Genomic DNA, 20,062 nt, shown 5'->3' with positions numbered 1-20,062 from the left:
CCGCGGCTCGGAGGGCGCGCTTGACTGACAGGCGGCGGTGGCGGTGCGGTTGCGACTGCAGGTGAGTTCCCGGCCGCCGCCGGCTGCTTCAGGGGGCCGGGTCTCTCCGAGCAGGGGCGACCCCAGTCCGGCTCCGGGCCGGCGGGGACCTGGCCCTGCCTGGTGCGCACAACGCCGCGGCCAGGTGAGCAGAGCCCGGGACCTCCCTCGGCCGTCACCGCCCTGACCCCTCCTCCGGCCGGCGCCCAGGGTATCTTCTCGGGCCCCTGGCGCCCCACTTCGAGCCCCTAGGCTCCGGAAGAGGGGGCGCCGTCTCTTTCATTTCTGCCTGGGCCTGCCCCAGCGTTGAAAGCACGCTTGCGGCGTCTCGGACCGTCGACTTCTTTCCTCCGGGTCTGGGCCCTGACGTGCACTTTTTTTTCCTGTAGGGACAAAAGATGACCACTTCTTAGCCTTGATGAATTAAAGCCCCAGCCCCGACTCCCCCGCTAACGATCGCTTCCAGCCACTTCTCCCGGAGGAGAGTCGTGTCTGGTGTTTTGAACCCACTCGGGAGGGTTTGAGGGCAGAAGGTGCTTGCTGGCCGCTTCCCGGGACCTTCGGGGGCCTTGTTTTCGTCCTTTGTCACGAGGACTGTCGCTCTGGCCTCCGCCCCTTGTACCCGAGGATGCTCTGAGGATTAAGTTTATTTGAAAAACAGGAATGAACCGACGCTTAGGATATAACTAAATGCATAAATAATGGCTTACGGGACATCTAGGAAGCCCTTATTAGTTTTCCTTTTTTCAATATGCTGTCTGTCCTTTCCTTAGCAAGACCTACCTGTTATTAAGCGCTTAACGTGACAGGCACTGGACTCAGCATTATTTCATTAAACTCATCCAACAATCCTAGGAAGTAGATTTGATTATTGTTTCTCATTTTGCCAAGGAAGACACCAGGGCTCAGAGAGGCAGTATGTACCTCAGGGAACACAGCTGGAAGGGGGAGTAGAAATCAGTTACAGGCCTCCCTTGCTGCACCTTGCGCACAGTACCTGGCACAGTAAGAGTTGGTTTTCTGCGGGTTCCCTCCTCGGGAAGACCATCCGGAAGTAGGGCAGCATTTCTGGAATGCCTTACTGTTCTCTGGAACAGTCTCCTCTGAGGTTGCCGTCATCTTCTGTGTACTGAGACAGATAGTAGACTCAGGACTTGTTGGAACACCTTGTGGCTTTGATGAAAAGCCATAGTTTAAAAGTGTCCAGGTCTAGCCCTCTGCAGTCTGGTTCAACCAAACCCAAATGCACATGGGAGTCACTGGGCCCCTTGTCTGTGATAGCTGAAGGAGAGGCTCCTTGGGAACTGCCACAGGAACCCAGGGAGTGGACGCCTGCAGCTCTCACGCTCTCAGAGTTGGCTCCAATTTTGCCCTCCCAGGAGCCCTCCCACCAGTAGGTACTGGACAGCACTAAGGAGAGGGCTGCAAGGCCAAGGACATTTCTGCTGATAGCCCAGGGAGGATCATCTGGTACAGATGTACTGTCCCTGCTGGGCAAGACCAGCGTGCCCACTGATAACCTCGGTCTGACTGAGTTGAGTTTAGCAGAAGTGATGCTCCGAAAGTGGCAGGGGTGAGTCTGGCAGCCTGTGGCTGGGCTGAGGGGCTGCAGATCCTCTGAACTTTGGTGGGCCTTTTAGGGGGTCGGTTGAAACTGCTTCTCAGAGGGAGCCTGTGGGAAATCTGAGTTCTCTTCAGTTCAGAGAAATGCCATGTTTTTAGTTTGGTTTGAAGGTTTGGTTCTTGAAGAGTGTCCAGGTTTGGCTTGAGTTTGGGTTCGTGCACTGGCTCCTGGAACCAGGTGAAATGTGGGCTTGTCTCAGTGAGCATTAACGTCTAGGTCGATTTGGGAATCCAGCAAAATGATTGCAGCTCACAGCCTGGCCATAGTAAGTACTCATTGAGTGTTTGTGGGACAAACTTACTTATTCAGCAGATATTTACTGAGCTTTCAGTATACAGAACAGGCACTGCTTTGGGTGCTTGAAATACGTCAGGGAGCAAAAGAGACTAAAGACCCCCTGAACTCATGGACTTTATGTTCAGATAGCCTGATAACTATGTAAAGATGTTAGAAGGTGATGCTATGGAAAAAAAAAAAAAAAGTAGAGCAACGGGAGGGAATCAGAATCGAGGAGAGAATTGACTTGCAGATTTAAATTGGTGTTCTGGTTTGTGGTTTGGTCAGTGACATGACAAAGCAGTGGACTGAATTGTTGGCCCTGGGTTCAAGGACCAGTTCTGCCAGCTTGCTGTGTGAGCCTGGGCAGGAGCCTTTCCCCACCAGAGCCCCTGCTCTACCATCCGCTGGTTGTGTGACTTCAGCATGAACCTCTCTAATCCTCTCCTGCTTCGTGGTTTTAGGCGTTCTGGTCTGAGTTTCTGCTTTTACTTACTCCAGGGTTTGCAGCTTCTCAGTGACCTGGGCCAGTCACTGCCTTTAGCCTGTCAGCCCCCAGGGACTGCCAGCATGGAGCAGCCATAACCCCAATTAATGGGCTCTTACGGCCCCTTGGACAGAGTGCAGTACCGAGCTTCAGGCCGTGCAAGGATGTTAACCTAAACTTAAGGAACTGAAATTGAGCAGAAAAAAGTGCTGTGTGGAGAATGACTCAGAAGAGGTGCTTGTGAGGAAGGCCAAGGGAAGCCACCCTTGGGGTTGGGCATTTGGGTCTGAGGAGGTGAAGGTCATCATCCTCACTCCAAGTTGTTTGGCAGCTGGTAGCTGACAGTTCAGAGCACTGACTTCCTGGGTTTGAATCCTGGCTCAGCAGCTCTGTAGCTCTGTGACCCCCAGCCAGTTGCTTCCCCTCTCTGAGCCTCAGCCTTCCCTCTTTTAGTGATGGAGGCGGAGATGGATTTTGCTCTCAATGTCACCTGACCTCCAGGGTGATTGTGAGGATTTCGTGGGGTCTGTTAGTATCCGTTTCCAGTTCACAGGGCCATCCTGAATGGGGGCAAGCAGAACTTGGCAAGAAAGAAGGGGTGAGGGTCCTGCCTTGAGAGGTGGAAGGACGGTGGACTTGGCGTATTAAGTCTGGTTAAAGAGAGGAATTTGGGGGCAAGGGGGTGGCTTGGAAGTAGAGTGGGGAGCAGGCAGGAGGGGGAGGAAAAGGGGACATGTTTTGTGGGGTAGAAGGGAGCATGGAAAGGTGTGGGCACTGTGGGGTGGCCAGTGTGGTGAGGATCAGGGCAGGGGGGTGTCCTTGTGTTGGTGCTGGAGTTGGCAGCATCGCCTTTAAATCCTGAGGAGTTGGGCTCTGAGCTGGCAGAAGGATGTAGCCAGAACCTCCAGGAAGTTGATGAGTAATGGGCCCCTGAGGCCTGGTCTCAGCGGTGGTGCCAGGCCCAGATGCGCTGCCTCACTGCCTGCACCCCTGTGCGGGGCTGAAGTGGGGGTGACTTTCCCCATCACTCCACGAAGGCCCTGGTCGGGGGGACTAGCCCGCCCTTGTTCAGGATAAGGAAGCCTCTTAGACGTCTCATCCGGGGCCTGCAGTGGCCAGGCTCCCTGCCAGACCTGCCAGCCTGCCTCCTCTCCTCCTGCTTTCTCGTCGCCGAGAGGAGGTGGGTCTGGTGGGTCAGGAGGGAGAGGTGCCCCGGTGTCTGTAGCGGAGGCGCAGCCGCTTGGCGGGCATCTCGAATACCAGCTATGGGGCGGTGACTCTTACCAGCACCGTGGAGCTGCTGCTCTCAAGAGGGCCCGTGCCCCAATCCAGGCCTCCGCGCAGTGGAGGTTTCTTTCCTTTTCAATCTTCATTGAACACCTGCTGCGTCCTTTCCGTTTATTTTGCAGAGGGAAGGATGGGAAGGCCACCCCACCTGGCTCACTTGCCGCTGTCCCACTCCCTTGCTCTGTGGTCTTGGGCAAGTGGCTTCCCATCTCAGAGCCTCCGTTCTTCCTCCATAAAATAAGAAGCAGCGGTCCTCACCCGAGAGTGTGTAGTGAAGCGCTGCCATCATGCCTGGCCCAGAGTAGGCACTCGGTCCTGGAGCTCCTGTTGTTGAATTGTCGCTCAGTTGCTCGGGCGTGTCCGACTCTTTGCGACCCCATGGACTGCAGCACGCCAGGCTTCCCTGTCCATCACCAACTCCCGGAGCTTGCTCAAGCTCACATCCATTGACATGAGTTAAGGTTACCTTTTCCAAGAGACCCTTCTCTGCTCCTATCGTTAAGTGAGATAAAAGGAATCTTTAAAAAGTTTCTATTTTGATCATGTAAGCGCCTGTTCAGTGTTTCAAAATTTTAAAATGCCAAATATTTTCCTGGTCACTTGCATGTAGTGATCTGGAAAATCTTCAAAGAAAAATGGAAAGCCAGTGGTATTTAACCAGCCTCAAACTGTGCAACCATGATGTGTAATAAAGAATTTGAAACAGAAAAAAAAAGTTTCTATTTTGAAAAAAATCAAACCCAGACAAGTAAAAAGAGTCATAAAATAAATGCCATTTACCCTTCACCTATATCTACCAATTGCTAACATTTTTGCCCCATTTACTCTCTCTGTATTTATATATTCATCATCATCAGAATTATTCTTGCCAATCCATTTAAGAGTAAGTTGCAGATATCATGACCCTTTGCCCTTCAATATTTAGGAGGAATTATCTAAGGACAAGGATACATAACCAGAAAGTGGTTTTCATCTTGAGAAACTTTTTTTTTTTTTTTTTACTATATCAGGGCTTAGTTGCAGAGCTCGGGTTAGTTGCCCAAAGACATGTGGGATCCAAGTTCCCTGACCAGGGATCGAACCCACATGCCCTGCATTGGAAGGCAGACTCTCAACCACTGGACGACCAGGGAAGTCCCCATCTTCAGAAACTTTAATGTTGATCTAACACTGTATCAGTTTCCCAGGGCTGCCATAACAAAGTACCACAGGCTGGATGACTTACAAAACAGAACTTTATTTTCTCGCAGTTCTGTAGGCTGGGGGTCCAAGAAAGAGGTCAGCAGGTTTGATTTCTTCTAAGGCTTCCCCTTGACATACAGATGGTGACTTTCTTGCTATGTCCTCACATGGTTCTTTCTCTTGGAGCCTCTTGGTGTATATCCAAATCTCCTCCTCTTATAAGGACACCACTCTCGTTGGATTAAGGTCCACCCTGAAGACCTCAGTGAACTTAACTACTTTTGGGGGATAGTTTACTTATTTTTAATTGGAGGATAATTGCTTTACAATGTTGTATTGGTTTCTGCCTACATTGATATGACTTAATTACCTTTTATTTAAAGTAAATAAATACATAATTTAAAACAAAACCAAAAACACAGCCAGTAACATACTTTACAGGCTTCCCAGGCAGCACAGTGGTAAAGAATTTACCTGCCATTGCAGGAGACCTGGGTTTGATCCCTGGATTGGGAAGATCCCCTGGAGGAGGAAATGGCAACCCACTCCAGTATTCTTGCGTGGAGAATTCCATGGACAGAGGAGCCTGGTGGGCTACAGTCCATGGGGTTGCAAAGAGTCGGACACGACTGAGTGACTGAGTGCCACAACAAACTTTATAGTACCAAGCATTTTTTTGAACGTTCTTCCTCTTTTTTAAAAAGTGTATTTATTTGGCTATGCTGGGTCTTAGTTGCCACACACAGGATCTTTATTGCAGCATGTGGGCTCTAGTTCCCTGACCAGGGATGAACCTGGGTCCCCTGCATTGGAAGCTTGGCGTCTTAGCCACTGGACTGGTGCTGTGCAGATAAATACAAACTCTGAGCAAGTCCCTATGATCAGAAGTCATTACGCTAAATCCTTGCTATGTGTTGTCCCACCTCGTCCTCTCAGTCACCCTACCACCTACCTGCTGTCTTTGTCCCCATTTTTCTGGATGAGGAAACTGAGGATTGGTGATTTTCACTAAAGACACACAGCTTGTGAGCGACAAGATCGAGGAGCTGAACTCGGGGCTAGCTGTCCCCATCATTGCCCTCCGTGATCGTAGTCAACTCCAGGGGTGACGCCTGCGGAGCAGCTGACTGCGGTAAGAACGGAAAGTGGCTCCCATTAGTGATTATAACATCCTTCGTGGCTGTGCACAGGCACCCTGGTGTTGAAACAGGGAATTCTGTGTCCCGCGAGGTCAGCACCCGTGCCTGGCTTGTTCCCCATCACCCAGGAAGGTGCCTGGTCAGTGTTGACTGGGGACCAAGATAAAGCAAAATGACAGCTTTTAGACGGCTGGGGTCATCAAAGTGTGATCCTTGCAGACTTGGGCACTTCAGATGTTCCAGGTCCTGCATAGAATGCTAAGCATCTAGTGTTTGATACTACCACCCGACATCTCCCCGTATATAAACTGGTTTTCTTAAATTGAAGTCTGGTTGATTTACAGTGTCACGTTAGTTTAAGGTATACAGCACAGTGCTTCAGTTATACATACATATGTGAACTTATGTTTTATTCAGATTCTTTTCCCCTATAGATTATTACAAACTATTGAGTATAATTCCTTGTGTTATAGAGTAGGCCCTTGTTGGTTATCTCTTTATATATAGTAGTGTGTATATATACTTATCCCAACCTCCTAATTTATTCCTCCCCGCCTTCCCCTTTGGTAACCGTAGTTTGTTTTCTGTATCTGTGAGTCTGTTTCTATAAACTGATTTTTAAACATTAACTTAAAAAAAATATTAGTAAGCCTTAAACTTTCTATGTTGCTCAGACACTGTTGGGAGGCCAATAAATTTATATGTTTCTGGAGGAAAATTTGTCTGTATGTATCTAGTACTTTCAAAACAAATATTTTGACCCAGTAATTTTTCTTTTGATCAAAGATGTAGTCAAAGACTTATATTCTAAAATAATCCTCACTGCCACACACACACACACTCACACAAATATCCTGTGTCTAACAAGCAAGGTATCGTAGAGCTTAGATTATATGTGGTGTAATATTATCCATCCACTAGAAATGAGGTTGTTGAAAAAAAATTAAGTGATGTGGGAAACACATAAGCACACTCAGTCGTGTCCAGCTCTTTGCAATCCATGGAATTCTCCAGGCCAGAATACCGGAGTGGGTAGCTGTTCCCTTCTCCAGGGGATCTTCCCAACTCAGGTCTCCCGCATTGCAGGTGGATTCTTTACCAGCTGAGCCACAGGGGAAGCCAAGCAATGAAGTTGAAAAGAAATTTAGTGACATGGGAAACAGAATCTAAACCTCCAAAAACTGTATATAATTTAAATCTGTTATATTCTTAACCACCGGATCATCAGGAGAGTCCCTTCTATAAACTCTATGATGAATTTGTGTTGTTTTAGTAATACAGACCCTAATAGGTTACTTTTAAGTATCATCTTTAAAGTTTCGAAAATAAGAGGAACCTGTGTCTGGCATCCTCGGTACATGAGGTTCCCCTCTTGGGTCTGTGCTTGTTTCTCCCCAGACCCCTTAGAGCACCTTAGGGAGCAGAACCTCCTTCCCTAGAGATCTCCAGGCCCACAGAGCGTGAACAAGACACTTAGGGGCCATTTCAGAGAAGGGCATCAGCCCCTGAGAGGTCCCAGAAGCCCCAACCCAGGAAGCGCCCCAGGCTGCTACCTGGCTGGCTTGAGAGTGCAGTTCTTCACCCCATGACTCATCCAGAAAAGGATCTCCTATTCACTCCTTTGTTTCTGCCTTGTTAATTTCTGTGCTGGATTAAAACGTTTCATCTTCTCCTGCCCAGCCTATAAATAGAAAAAGGCTGTTTGGTTTTAATAAAATTAATGTACATGATAAAGATCAGCATGGCCTGCAAAGCCTAAAATATTTCCTACATGGGCCTTTATAGAAAAAGTTTGCTGACCCCTGACTTAGAGCAAGGCTGTGCGCTGGACAGACCAGTCAGGTCCCTGCCCACTGCTTACTAGCCCAGGATTGATCTTGGCCAGGTTCCTGGCTCCTTAAACTCTGGTTCTGTTTCTTCATCTGTAAAGCAGGGGCAGCGGCAGTACACAAGTTTGTTTGCCACAGGGCTTTTTTTCCCCTTCTTCTTCTAACTGAAGTTGCAAGAACCTGAGTTGTCTGATGGCACCTGTGAGTCAGGAGTGGGCCTGTCAATTGTCGCCCTTGTCTGGGGCAGTTTTCCTGGCATGGGGTCTCCCGCTCATGACCTGGCTTTACCATCTAGCCCAAGAGAAGGAGCGCATACTGAAGACACTGGAAAACCCACATACTGCAGCTTAAAATAGTGTGAAGCTGGCAGCCACCCAGCACACTTGACCTCAGTGGAAACAAAAAAACTAGAAGTCTGACTTCAAGTGAGAAGGCTTGGAATTCAGAACCTTGAGCCCCGTCATTGTCACGTGACTGTTTTAAATGGTAGCTTCTAACCGCCTCTCCCTCTTTGAACTGCCCACACCTGGAAGACGTGGCCCACCAAGGCAGGGGGGCAGTGTTGATGAGCAGACGCACCCTGTTGTGTCGGTAGCCTAGGCTTGCTCACGACCCCGGGGTCAGGGGTTTTGAGCAGTGGAAAGTTCTCGGGGAGGCTGGAAGGATGATCTGAGGGTTTCAGTGGCACTCGTGGAAAAGGTGGATCCTCCGGTCCAGCGGGGAGCAGTTGTCGGAGCGGCCTCCCGTGGCCCTCCGCTGCCGAACCGTCTCTCAGGGATCACAAAGGTAATGCCCAGCAGTGACTAGCGAGGGGTCTGACACCCCCCTGGGGGGAGGGCTGACCCTGTTTGCCAGCTCCACCCATGCCTTCTTCAGCCGTCCCAGCAGTGGTGTGTTTTTATTGTCCCTGGAGACATACTGGGGAGTATGTCTAGCCTGTGGATACCCCAAATGTCCAAAAATTCACTCCCCGTGCTGCCCCCCCCACCCCCGCAGGAGGAATTGTGGGCTATTTATAGCTTCTGCTTGGTGTTGAGAGTGTTTCTTTTTCAAGATTTATTTATGTATTTTATTTTGATGTTGGCTGTGCTGGGCTGTGCTCCTTGCTGCGAGCACGCTTTCTCCAGCTGCAACTGGCAGGGGCTACTCTCCATTGCGGTGTGTGGGCTTCCCTTGTTGCGGAGTGCAGGCTCTAGGTATGCAGGCTTCAGTAGGTGCCACTCCTGGGCCTTTCAGCACAGGCTCAGCAGTTGTGGCTCAAGGACTTAGTTGTGCCAAGGCATGTGGGGATCTTCCCAGACCAGAGACCAAACTGGTGTCCCTTGCATCACAAGGCTGACTCTTAACTACTGGACCCCCAGGGAAGCCTCGAGAGTGATTTTTAAGGTTAACAGAACTACATGAAGTGTGCTGGCTTGTCTTCCCAGGTTCCCCAGCAGAAGCCTGTGCTCACCCCAGCCCAGCGCAGCAACTCACCACTGTTGGCCGGGACCGAAGAATGCGGAGGGTGACTGCCTCCTGGGGCTGTCGCTTGGCACAGAGGTAGGCCCTCAGCCTCTCCCACTCAGGTGTCGCCCTTACACACAGATCAAGAAGGAAGTATAGATTTTTCTTTTTAGGTGAAATGATAGAATTTTGGTTATGTGGGGTTTTTTTTTCCCCTTTTTCAAGTCTCATAGAAAAACGTATGTGGATGAAATGATGTGATATCTGGGATTTGCTGCACAGAGGAGGAAGTGGCAGGTTGAGATGAAGCAAGGTTGGCCATGGATTAATTGTGAAGCCAGGTGATGAGTGCTTGGGGGTGGGTTACACACTTCTGTCTCCTTCCACCTGTGTTTGCATTTTCTGTAAGTTCCAAAGAGCGGGCCAAGAGTCTGACCCGCTTGGGTTTTGGCCTCAGTCCTGGAGCTCCTGTCTGCAAGACCTGGGACCAGAAGGTGTCCTGTTTAGTCATCTATAAAACGGGGCAAAGCCCAGCCTCTGAGATGGCCGGGGAAGCTTTCAAGGGAAGAATGCATGGAAAACACTAAGTCTGGCCCCTCATCAGCACCAGTCACTCCTGTCTAGCATGGAGTCTGGGCCAATTCCCTGCTGGCGATCTTTTGGGGTGGGGAGGGGCTTGCAGGAGGGCGCTTGGCGGGGTCCACCTCCCTCTGGTGGTTGCACAACCTCTGCCCTTGATTAAAGCACTGCTGGCTTCTGCATCTTTGATTGATTGGGCCCTTTTTCTCGGTAATAGTTTGGAGCTAGAGTCAAAAGCCAGGTTCCTGGGTACAATTTCTGCTAAAATATTGGGTGGCAGCAGCATTTACTTATTTACTTTCAAACATTTTCTTTTGAGGTAACTATAGATTCAGAGTAAGTTGCCAAAAAATGTGCCAGGAGGTCCCATGTTCCCTTCCCCCACGGTGCCCCAGTGGTACCGCATCTCTGGTGTGTCCGTAGTACAGCGTCATGACCAGTAGAGAGACCGGTACACCCAGGGAACTCATTCGGATTTCACCAGTTGTACCTGCACTCATTTGTGTTTGTGTGTGTGTGCGTGTGTGTGTTTAGTTCCAGGCCATTTTCCCTAGTGGCTCAGATGGCAAAGCACCTGCCTGCAATGCAGGAGACTTGGGTTTGATGCGTGGGTCGGAAAGATCCCCTGGAGAGGGGAATGGCAACCCACTCCAGTATTCTTGCCTGGAGAATCCCATGGACAGAGGAGCCTGGAGGGCTGTATTCCGTGGGGTTGCAAAGAGTCGGATACAACTGAGCAACTAATACATACAAATGCATATAGATCCATGTCACCACCACCACAGTCAAGATATGGAGCTGCCCAGCACACCAAGGAGTTCCCTCGAAAGAAGCATTTGCTTTTCAAACTGAAATAGCTTTTTTCCCTTCTGATTTAAAAAAGAGAAGAATTAGCTAGCAGGCGGTGAAGATGGCGGAGAACGGCGGTGGCGCCGGCAAGAGCAGCAGGAGTGGTACGGGGAAGGGGGCGGTGTCCACAGAGCAGGTGACTGCTGGCTTCAGACGTCTTAGGCAGGAACAGCAGGGCCTGGCCTCCAAAGCAGCTGAGCTGGAGATGGAGTTGGATGAGCACGGCCTAGTGATTGATACTCTGAAGGAGGCAGATGAAACCCGCAAGTGCTACCGCATGGTTGGAGGGCTGCTGGTGGAGCGGATCGTCAAAGAGGTGCTGCCTGCCTTGGAGAACTACAAGGAGCAGATACAGAAGACCACTGAGCCACTGGCGCAACAGCTTCAGGCAAAGAGAAACGAGCTAAACGAACTCCGGGTAAAGCACAACCTTCATCTCATGGGGGAAGACGAGAAGCCAGCAGCCAAGGAAAACTCAGAAGGTGCTGGGGCTAAGGCCAGCTCAGCTGGCGTGTTGGCCTCCTAGAAACCAAAGCCTTCGCGTTGCTTTCTACCCTGATTCCCACTTCTAATTTCTCTTTATTGTTATTATTATTTTCTCTGCTATTGTAATATTTTTTTGTTAATTAAATGTTTTGGCCAGGAAAAAAAAAGAGAAGAATTACACAGGATGCGTATTTATACAGGAGCGTCAGGATGGAAGTTTGCCACAATATCATCAGCAGTTTATTTTACTTTATTGCCATTGTTGTTTAGTTGCTGAGTCATGTCTGAGTCTTTTGTGACCCTTCTAACCCTCCCAGGCTCCTCTGTCCATGGGATTTCCCAGGCAAGAATACTGGAGTGGGTTGCCATTTCTTCCTCCAGGGGTCTTCCCGACCCAAGGATGAAACTCTTGTCTCCTGCCTTGGCAGGCAGATTCTCTACCACTGAGTCAGCAGAAAGGGAAGTGAAGTTGCCCAGTTGTGTCCGACTCTTTGTGACCCAGTGGACTGTAGCCTCCCAGGCTCCTCTGTCCAGGGGATTTCTCAGGCAAGAATACTGGAGTGGGTTGCCATTTCCTTCTCCAGGGGATCTTCCCTACCCAGAGATCAAACCCAGGTCTTCTGTATTGCAGGCAGGCACTTTACCGTCTGAGCCTCCAGGGAAGCCTTCTATTTTGCTCCTATACCTTGTACTTTAAAAAGTATATCATCTGAGTTTTGTTTTTATAATTGTCAAAAAAAAAAAAAAAAAAAGCAACAACCACACAGCTCTTATGAAATCTATCACCCAGTTACACCACCATTGGTACTTCAGCGAACATCTTTCAGACCCCTTCCTAGCTCGGTTTGCCCTCCCTTCTCTGCGACTTTCTCATTCTCCAATAACATTTTCTAGAGGAGCTGCTGCTCTGACTTCCTCCTCTAGTATCTTGGAGTTTCAAAAGTCTTCTCTAAGTGGAATTTTTCACAGGAAGTGAGATAAGTGGCCTTTGGGTCACCTGGCCTCTCTGAAGCTCTTGAGGGAGCTTGCCTGCTCAGAGAAGAGCAAGTTTTTGCCTTTCTACTTGGTTTCCAGACCTAGCCTCTCCACCCTGCCCGCTGCTGCCCCCTGGTGTAGAGTGGTCTCCAGGTCAGGGAGCTGGTCTCTTTCAACAGAAAGACTGCGGTTTTAGATTCCCTAACAGGCAGCTCCCCAAATGCAGGAAGCACCCTTGCATCTTCCCTATCAACAGTTCTCATCATCACACCCAGCGCTTGAATTCTAATCACCTCCCTGCACTTGCTGTCCCTGGGCCAGGCATTTCACTGATATTTCCTCCGTGAATCCTTTGAGCAACCCTTCCGGAAGGTGTTATCTTGCTCCCCAATCGTCAGGCGAAGAGGGTGAGGCTCAGAGCAGTTAAGTAGCTTCACCGGGTCATCAGTCAGTATGTGACAGATCTAGGGCTCGAGGCCCAAGTATGCACTTAACCCCCCAGCCTCTCCTGCGTCCAGCCGGCAGGGGCTGCCATTAACCCAGGATCCCTTGTGTTTCCTTGTAGGTGAGCCTGGGCCAGCATGGGGGACTCCAGGGACCTTTGTCCTCATCTTGACTCGATAGGGGAGGTGACCAAAGAGGACTTGCTGCTCAAATCCAAGGTAAAGGGTCAGACCTTCCGGGGCGGAGGCCCACACCCAGGGCGCCCCCGCCCCCGCCACATTCCTGGGATACAGACATTTCTGAAGCCGCGGAAGCACTGGCTCCCAGCAGTCTCTGCTTGGCCTTTTATGTAAATGGAAAAGCTGGCGTCTGTTCAGGAGGTCTTCCGGAGCTGTATCCTAACAGCCATTAATTACCACGTAGACTATCCATTTGGGAGCGCTGATGCCCATTAGTGGCTGGAGCAGGTGCAAGGCGGAGAGTCAGGCTCCGAGAGTCCACGGGCATTTTTGCACACTTGACCTGAGAAGGGCTCAGGGAGGTTCAAAGAGAAGAGGTGGGCCACTGTGGTTTTTTTTTGTCTGTACTGTGGCTTGCAGGGTCTTAGTTCCCTGACCAGGGATCAAACCCATGCCTCCTGCACTGGAAGCTTGGAGTCCTAACCGTGGGACCCCCCGGGGATTCCCAAAGGTCGGCCACACTGAATAGGGAGGATTGTCTTTGAATCACTGAATAGGGAGGATTGTTTGTCTTTCAGATTAAATTTTTTTTTAAGTAGGTAACACTTCCACATGGTTCAAAAATGAAATGATGTAAGAAGAAAAATGTCAAGGAGTCCCCCTCCCACCCGTCCTGTGCCCACCCTCTCCATCCCACCCTCCAGACAGCCATGAACATAGGTTTCTTTTGTATCTTTTCAGAGTTTGTTTATGGGAATGCTTATTTTTCATTTTCCCCTCGATTACATAAAAAGTAGCGTACTGTAGCTGTTTTGGTAACGTGCTCTGTTCACCTGGCAGTGTATCTTGGAGCTCTTTGGCCTCAGCACATGGATCTCATGGTTTGTCTTAAAGTTGCATAATAGTTCATTGTGGGGACTCCACAGCTGATCCTCTGTGGGTGGACATCCGGGCCCTTTGCAGCGTTCTGTCTGTATAGTGTCATTGTGTTCAGGGGCAGGGCCGTATGTAGGGGCCATTCCCAGGGGTGGGGGTTGGGTCAGACTCCTAGACAGATTTCTGTGTCTTCTTTCCAGGCACCTAATGCTGGTCATTCAGCCTCCCTGCACCAGCAGGTGCTGGGTGGCTTTTGGCCTGAGCTGGTTTAGTCTCAGAGGTGAGTCTTCAAAGTTCCTGTGGCTTCTTTTGAAGTCATTTTGCTTGCTGTTACTGAACCAGGCTCATCTGCTGATTCATAGCAAGCCAAACGCTGAGACACCGAGGTTTGCAGCAAAGAAAGGGTTGATTCACAAGGCAGCCAAGTGAGGAGACAGGAGAACAAGCCTCACATCAGCCTCCCAGAAGGCGAGGGTCTTGGGATATTTATGGGATAAAGAAGCAGGGTGGTCTTAGGCGTGGGGAGAGATGTGGTCATCAGTGTTCTGCACAAGTGTGTCTGAGTTAACGTGCTTCTTCCTAGGATGCCTGTTCAAAAATGGAGGTGCTTAGCATGATCTGAGGCTGGAGTTTTGGGTCCTTTGACATCAAAAGGTCATTTATCAGACACTTACACACACCCAATTTTAGGGTTAGTGGTCCCAAACAGTCTTAGCTGGCTCGAACTGGACAAGACTCCAAGTTTCTGAAAAAACAGCTTAAACCACTATTACTATAGCAACACATACATCAGAGATGTTATCTGTAGGGGTGGTTAAGGAGTCTGGTGATGTATAGGCTACATGAAGCATAGAGGGTATGCAGTTTAAAAAGAATAATAATTAAGGCAAGCTTGCTCAGTGAAGGCAGGCTTCAAGCAGAGGGGTTTTTTACTCAGCTCTTCCCTTAGTTGCTATTGTGTGAGACAAGTTCCATTTCTGTTCATCACCAATTTCTGCTAACCCTGTAGAGCACGGTTTCAGTGTGGTCAGGAGGAAGAGCGGAGCGAGGCTGTGGTGCATTTGCACCATCTAACACCGGGTCTCTTCCTGCGTCTGCACAAAGGAATAAGTGAAACAAACTGAGAGTTTCTTGGGAAATCTGAGAGCAGGGAGGAGACAAACAAGGTGGGAAGAGGGAGTCAGAACTTGGGAAGATCGGGCTGGGACACGGCAGCCTTTTGGAAATCTACAAAATGAAGCCAACATGGTTTTAAAATACCCAGAAGGCGCAAGGATTGAACCAGGTAGCTCACAATGGAGGCAATGCAGATGGCTGAGAAACTCTTGAAAAAAGGTGCTTGACTTCCCTGGTGGTCAAGGATTTTGCCAGGAAACCAATATGGCACCGTTTCAGATGCGCATGGCACAAACTGCTGTTACTCAGAGCTGACCGAGGGAGGGAAGTGGACCCGAAGTTTGTAGTCAAGTTACCATGACTGCAGGGATTCAATTCCCACACTCGGAATGTATCTAATAGCAATGTATGTACCCGTTACAAGATACAAATACAGCAGTGTTTACTGAGCACTATTTGAAAAAGGAAAACACTGGTGGTCAAATGCATATTTACCAGGAAGGGAATGAGTGAAACAGTTGTGGTGTCTGTACCCGTAGTGTGGGCCCCTGTGTACTTATTGCAAAGAATGAGATGGGGTCTCTGTGTACAGACATAGAAGGATGGCCCTGAATAGGTGATAGCAGCCTGTTACTGAGAAGTTGGTATAGTGTGATCTCATTTTTCCTAGCCAAAGGTATGGAGAGAAATACTTCAAGTTATTACAGCATATATATATATATTATATAATACACTACATATTATGTACAGCATATATGTAATATATGATACATTATATACAGCATATGTATATATACTATATGACACATATACAGCATATATGTATTATATGTAATATAGGACACAATATACAGTATATATATATTATATATAATATATTACACATATACAACATGTATTATATATAATATACTACACATTATATACAGCATATATGTGTTGTATATAATATGCTGCATATTATATACAGCGTATGCGTCATTTAAATTGTTGAAATAAGCACACAATACTTTTTTCATTCATATGACTGAAATGAAAAAAAAACTTGGGAAGATGGGAGTGAACTGTGAAATCAGAAAGTCACAAAAGAGATGACAAATTTGGAAAGATCAGGAGTAGCAACTTTGAGTCTACCAAGTAGACTGGTCTCCTGCCCCCTTAGCATCCTTGGCAAGAGACCCTAAGACACAGACTGCAAACATCAGCCCCACGGTTGGGATGAGCTGCGCCTTCTCCGCCTTACTGAGAGAGCCATGTTCAGGATTTTTACAAACACAGCCAGAATCTGGGCTTAGTGAAAAGAAGTTCCCATGGAGGCTTAAGGGTCGATGTGGCCACCCTTGGGAGGAAACTAGACGTTTCCCGTAAGTTTGATGACCCTGACTCCTCAGCTGACAGTGCTTCTGACAGTAGGGTCATGACCTCTCCAAACCTCCATTTCTCATCTGTAAGAAGGGGGTCTTGGGACCTGTTGCAGAGACTGTGATAAGGATTACATGAGCAAGGTCCAAAGAACTTAGCTGGATACCTCATTGTGATCCCTCACCAGGGATCAGCCCTGTAACTGCTACAGAGACCAGTGCTTAGAATTCATCTCACAACTGGCAGAGACACACTGGGTATTGTGGAAGCTCAGCTGGAAACTGCTGTTCTAGATAGACACAGACAAAATTACTTAGGTCAGTTTAAATTATAGTGAAAAGACCTTGAAATATAGTGAGTTAAATGAGATAGGGGTTTACTTTTCTCATTGAGCAGTCCGGATGCAGGTGGCTCTGATAGAGTGGATTTGTCATTCTCAACATATGGCATTCACCTCCAGGTCCAGAGTGGTTGCTTGAGTTCCTGCCATCACATCTGCATTCCAGCCAGTGGAAACAAGAGAGAGACCAAGGGTTGTGCAAAACTCAGAAGTGGCACATGTCACTTTTTACTTTTATGCTGTTGACTAGAATTGAGCCCCCATGATCACAGTGGGGGCTAGGACACATAGTCTGTAGCTCACTGACCATGTGCTCAGCCAAAATACATAGATTCTTTTATTAAAGCAGGGAAGAGAGATATCAGTGGACCAGAAGCAGGCTCTGTCATCCTGATCAACAGATACATGGGTGTTTCTATGGTCAACAAAGATACTAATCTGATTTGTACCAGACTCTGTGAAGTCGCAGGGGTAGGCGAAACAGACCATCCCTCCTTCGTGGAGCCCATAGTCTAGCCGGGCAGAAAGGCTTAAATAAATGAGTGTCATGAAAGAGTAGAAGGTGTGATGAGAGCATATTAAGGAGTCTGTTTGCTGAAGCTTTTGTTGAGATCCTTTAATGGACTGGGACCTGGCAGTCCGGAGTTGACGATAAGAAAGTGAAAGAGAGAAAGAGGCTGATAGTCCCTGGTTTACGCAGAGAACCAATAAAGGTCTTGACACGGGGCTTCCATCACTCATGAAGGCACAGGGAACCCTCTCGAGGGGGTGAAGGCACAGGGCACCTTCTCGAGGGGTTCTTGGAAGCCCAGGCAAGAGAGATAGCACAACGGGTTTCTACGCTCCAGAGAATTAGCCAGGGGGAGAGAGAGAGAGAGAAAAAAAAAAAAAGAAAGACACGGGGACCCAAGCTCCAATGGAGCAAAGGTGCTTTAATGGTCTTTCTGTGAGCATATATAGGCTATGGTACAAGAAATTTCTTTCGACAGTGATAAAGATCAGAAAACCAAACATGCAGCACCCGTTACCAAGGGAACAAGTGATGACAGTGGGCACAAGGTCAGGAGACAATCCACGTCTCAAGAAAGAGGATCGAGACTGGGCAGTTTTGTCATAAGGAAAATGTTTCCTGAAGGAGATTCAAGCCTGTCTCATCTTATGACCTCAGTCCTGAGAGCTGCGTGCAGTTCTGCTCGCTTCTGGCAGAAGCTGATAAGCAACAGAGGATTTATGAGAAACAGCACGTAGGAATCCTCCTGGTAAACATTCCCTGATAAGCTGTAAGTGATTGTATTGAAGATGTTTTTTCAGGCACGTGAAAAAACAAAATTCAAACAGTAAAGCTTAAAGTGGCCCCATGGGTCGGGATCTCTGTGAGGCAAAGCCTCTGAGCTGAGTCTGATGGCACACACCTGTGGCCACTCACACCCTCCTCTTTGTCTCTTTCCCTGCCTCACACAGAGCACCTGTCAGTCATGCGGGGTTTCTGGACCCAACCTGTGGGCCTGTCTCCAGGTAAGTTTCCTGCAGCTGTTGGGGGCCTGGAGCTGGGTCCAGACTCTGGGCTGGGAATACCTGTCCTCCGTGGGCATGGCCTGAAACCTTGGGCAGGGACATAGGGCATGGATGTCTCGGGTGTGGTGCCCAAGCCAAGAGGGCCCCAGGGTGTGCGAGCCCCTGGGCTGCCTGCCCTTGCAACCATTAAAGACGAAGAGGGAAAAGCAGGCTAGAGAAGACTGTGGACTGAATGAGCCCATCGCATGAAGGGGAAGTTTCTATTCGGCATGTGCTTATGAGACGATGTAGCATCTTGGCTGTGAACCCTGGCACTTGTTAGTGGCAGTCTGTCCGTCAGCTGGGGCTTCCCAGGTGACTCAGTGGTACAGAATCCACCTGCAGTGCAGGAGACGCTGGAGACAAGAGTTCGATCCCTGGGTTGGGACGATCCCCTGGAGGAGGAAATGGCTACCCACTCCAGTATTCTTACCTAGAGAATCCCATGGACAGAGCCTTGTGGGCTATAGTCCATGGGGTTGCAAAGAGTCAGACATCACACACACACACACACACACACACACACACACACACCACCCCCCTCCACACACACACACACCACCACCCCCGCCCCGCCCCGGGCCAGTCTGGGTCTTTGTTTTGCCATCTATAAAGCAGAGGCCACAACACTGACGACTGCCCCCGCCTTGTAGACCCCCACCTTAGGGTAGAATTTGGCGAGATTGTGCCTGTGATGGGCTTAACATGGTATGTGGCCTGTGGACAGTGTCTAGTAAAATCTGGTTGTGATTATTGTGCTCACCCAAAAGAGTAACGGTAAATGTGTGAACAAGTGATGATTTTCTCTGGGGGCGGGAGGCAGAATTACAGGTAATTCATTTTTCTCTATAACTTTGTAGTGTTTTTCAACTTTGCCACAAGTATATATCACACTATATATAATCTTACTAAAAATTTCTTTGAAAACAAATACAAGGAGAGACCAAAAAAAAAGGCAGCAAATGGGCACAAAGATCACAGTTCAAGTCTCTTTGCAGAAGACACAGGAGGCTCAGTAGGGCTCTGGCCTCGTCCTTTTGGGCCTGTCGCTCAGGGTAAACTGCACTGCAGGACACGGTCTGGGGCGCCGGGGACAGCAGGAAGTGGGAGTCATGGCCCTGCCTCCTGGGAGCCCACAGACGCCCCCTGAGAGACTGAGACGGAACCTGACGCAGAAAGTGACGCCGCCCAAAGGCCGTTTCCTTGAAAGGCCCTCACCAGCTGGTGTGTGGTTGACCAGTGCTCAGGGTGCACCAGCGCTCTCCTGCAGTGAAGCCGTCCGACAGCCAGGGCTGGGGTGGAGGCCACGAGCTGGGCCTTGGGAGCTGGGTGGATCTAGGGGAGGAGAGCGCAAAGCCAAAGGCAGGTCACCACGGGGCACGGGGTCAGCACAGGGCCCCCCGGCCACCTCTGCCCATTCAGCGTCCCCCGTCAGAAAACGGCCATGAGGCCCAGGCTCCCCCCGCCCCCCACCAAAAGTGTGGCCCCGCCAACTGGCCCATCAGGAGTGGGGTTTTGGTGGAAAAGGGGTGAGTGGAGGGAGGAGCGGGTCAGGGCGCCCAGCAGCCAGGCCTCAGCCCAGGGCCCACCGCCCGTCTCGCTGAGAGGTGGGGCGGCTGTGTGGCGGCCAGCTGTGCCCAGCGCGCACCTTGGGTGCACAAACTGGTGGCCGGGCCTTGGACCCTGGGGTCCCGGGGTGGCAGCGGGGACACCCCCTCATGGCCCCCCGCCCCGCTCCCCTTCCGTCTCTCCCCAGGTCTCCTGCTCCTATGTCGGCTGCGGAGAATCCTTCGCTGACCACAGCACCCTCCACGCACAGGTGAGTGTGGGCCCCGAGCTCAGACCCCAGCTCCAGCTGCCCCCTGGCTCCACCCGCCTCTCTGGGCCTAGGCGGCTGTGTGTGTAAAATAGGAACAGTCACGGCAAAGAAGGAAGAGAGAAGGCAGCGGCAGCCCTTGGCACGCCTGGCTGAGGTGGGGGGAGCAGAATCTGA

At 49.7% G+C, this 20,062-nt stretch overlaps 2 protein-coding genes across 10 annotated transcripts in view; both read left to right on the top strand.

Annotated features, from left to right (window-relative positions):
- The first annotated feature begins 16 nt into the window (after positions 1-16).
- Positions 17-20,062, top strand: part of USP20 (ubiquitin specific peptidase 20) — a 46,531-nt gene continuing 26,485 nt past the window's right edge. For 6 of the 9 annotated variants that reach the window (XM_027966305.2, XM_042245537.1, XM_027966303.2 and 3 more), the window contains exons 1-5: positions 17-61; positions 9,291-9,405; positions 12,764-12,860; positions 17,977-18,030; positions 19,826-19,888. In XM_027966305.2, coding sequence (XP_027822106.1) covers positions 12,780-12,860; positions 17,977-18,030; positions 19,826-19,888 — 198 coding nt within the window. In that variant the 5' untranslated portion in view covers positions 17-61; positions 9,291-9,405; positions 12,764-12,779. Of the gene's footprint in view, positions 62-3,835; positions 6,028-9,290; positions 9,406-12,763; positions 12,861-17,976; positions 18,031-19,825; positions 19,889-20,062 lie in introns of all 9 variants that reach the window. The other 3 variants (XM_042245535.1, XM_060411661.1, XM_042245536.1) reach the window with 3 other exon arrangements.
- Positions 10,790-11,704, top strand: LOC105607240 (prefoldin subunit 2-like). Its single transcript, XM_012161329.4, has one exon. It carries the CDS (start codon positions 10,799-10,801, stop codon positions 11,261-11,263), a length of 465 nt encoding a protein of 154 aa, XP_012016719.2. The 5' UTR covers positions 10,790-10,798; the 3' UTR covers positions 11,264-11,704.

This window comes from Ovis aries, chromosome 3, assembly GCF_016772045.2.
Source record: "Ovis aries strain OAR_USU_Benz2616 breed Rambouillet chromosome 3, ARS-UI_Ramb_v3.0, whole genome shotgun sequence".
Taxonomy (NCBI): Eukaryota; Metazoa; Chordata; class Mammalia; order Artiodactyla; family Bovidae; genus Ovis; species Ovis aries.
This window is presented reverse-complemented; position numbering and strand designations above follow the sequence as displayed.

Coding starts and splice junctions, on each gene's coding strand:
- LOC105607240 (XM_012161329.4), top strand. CDS start 10,799: ATGGCGGAGAACGGCGGTGGCGCCGGCAAGAGCAGCAGGAGTGGTACG.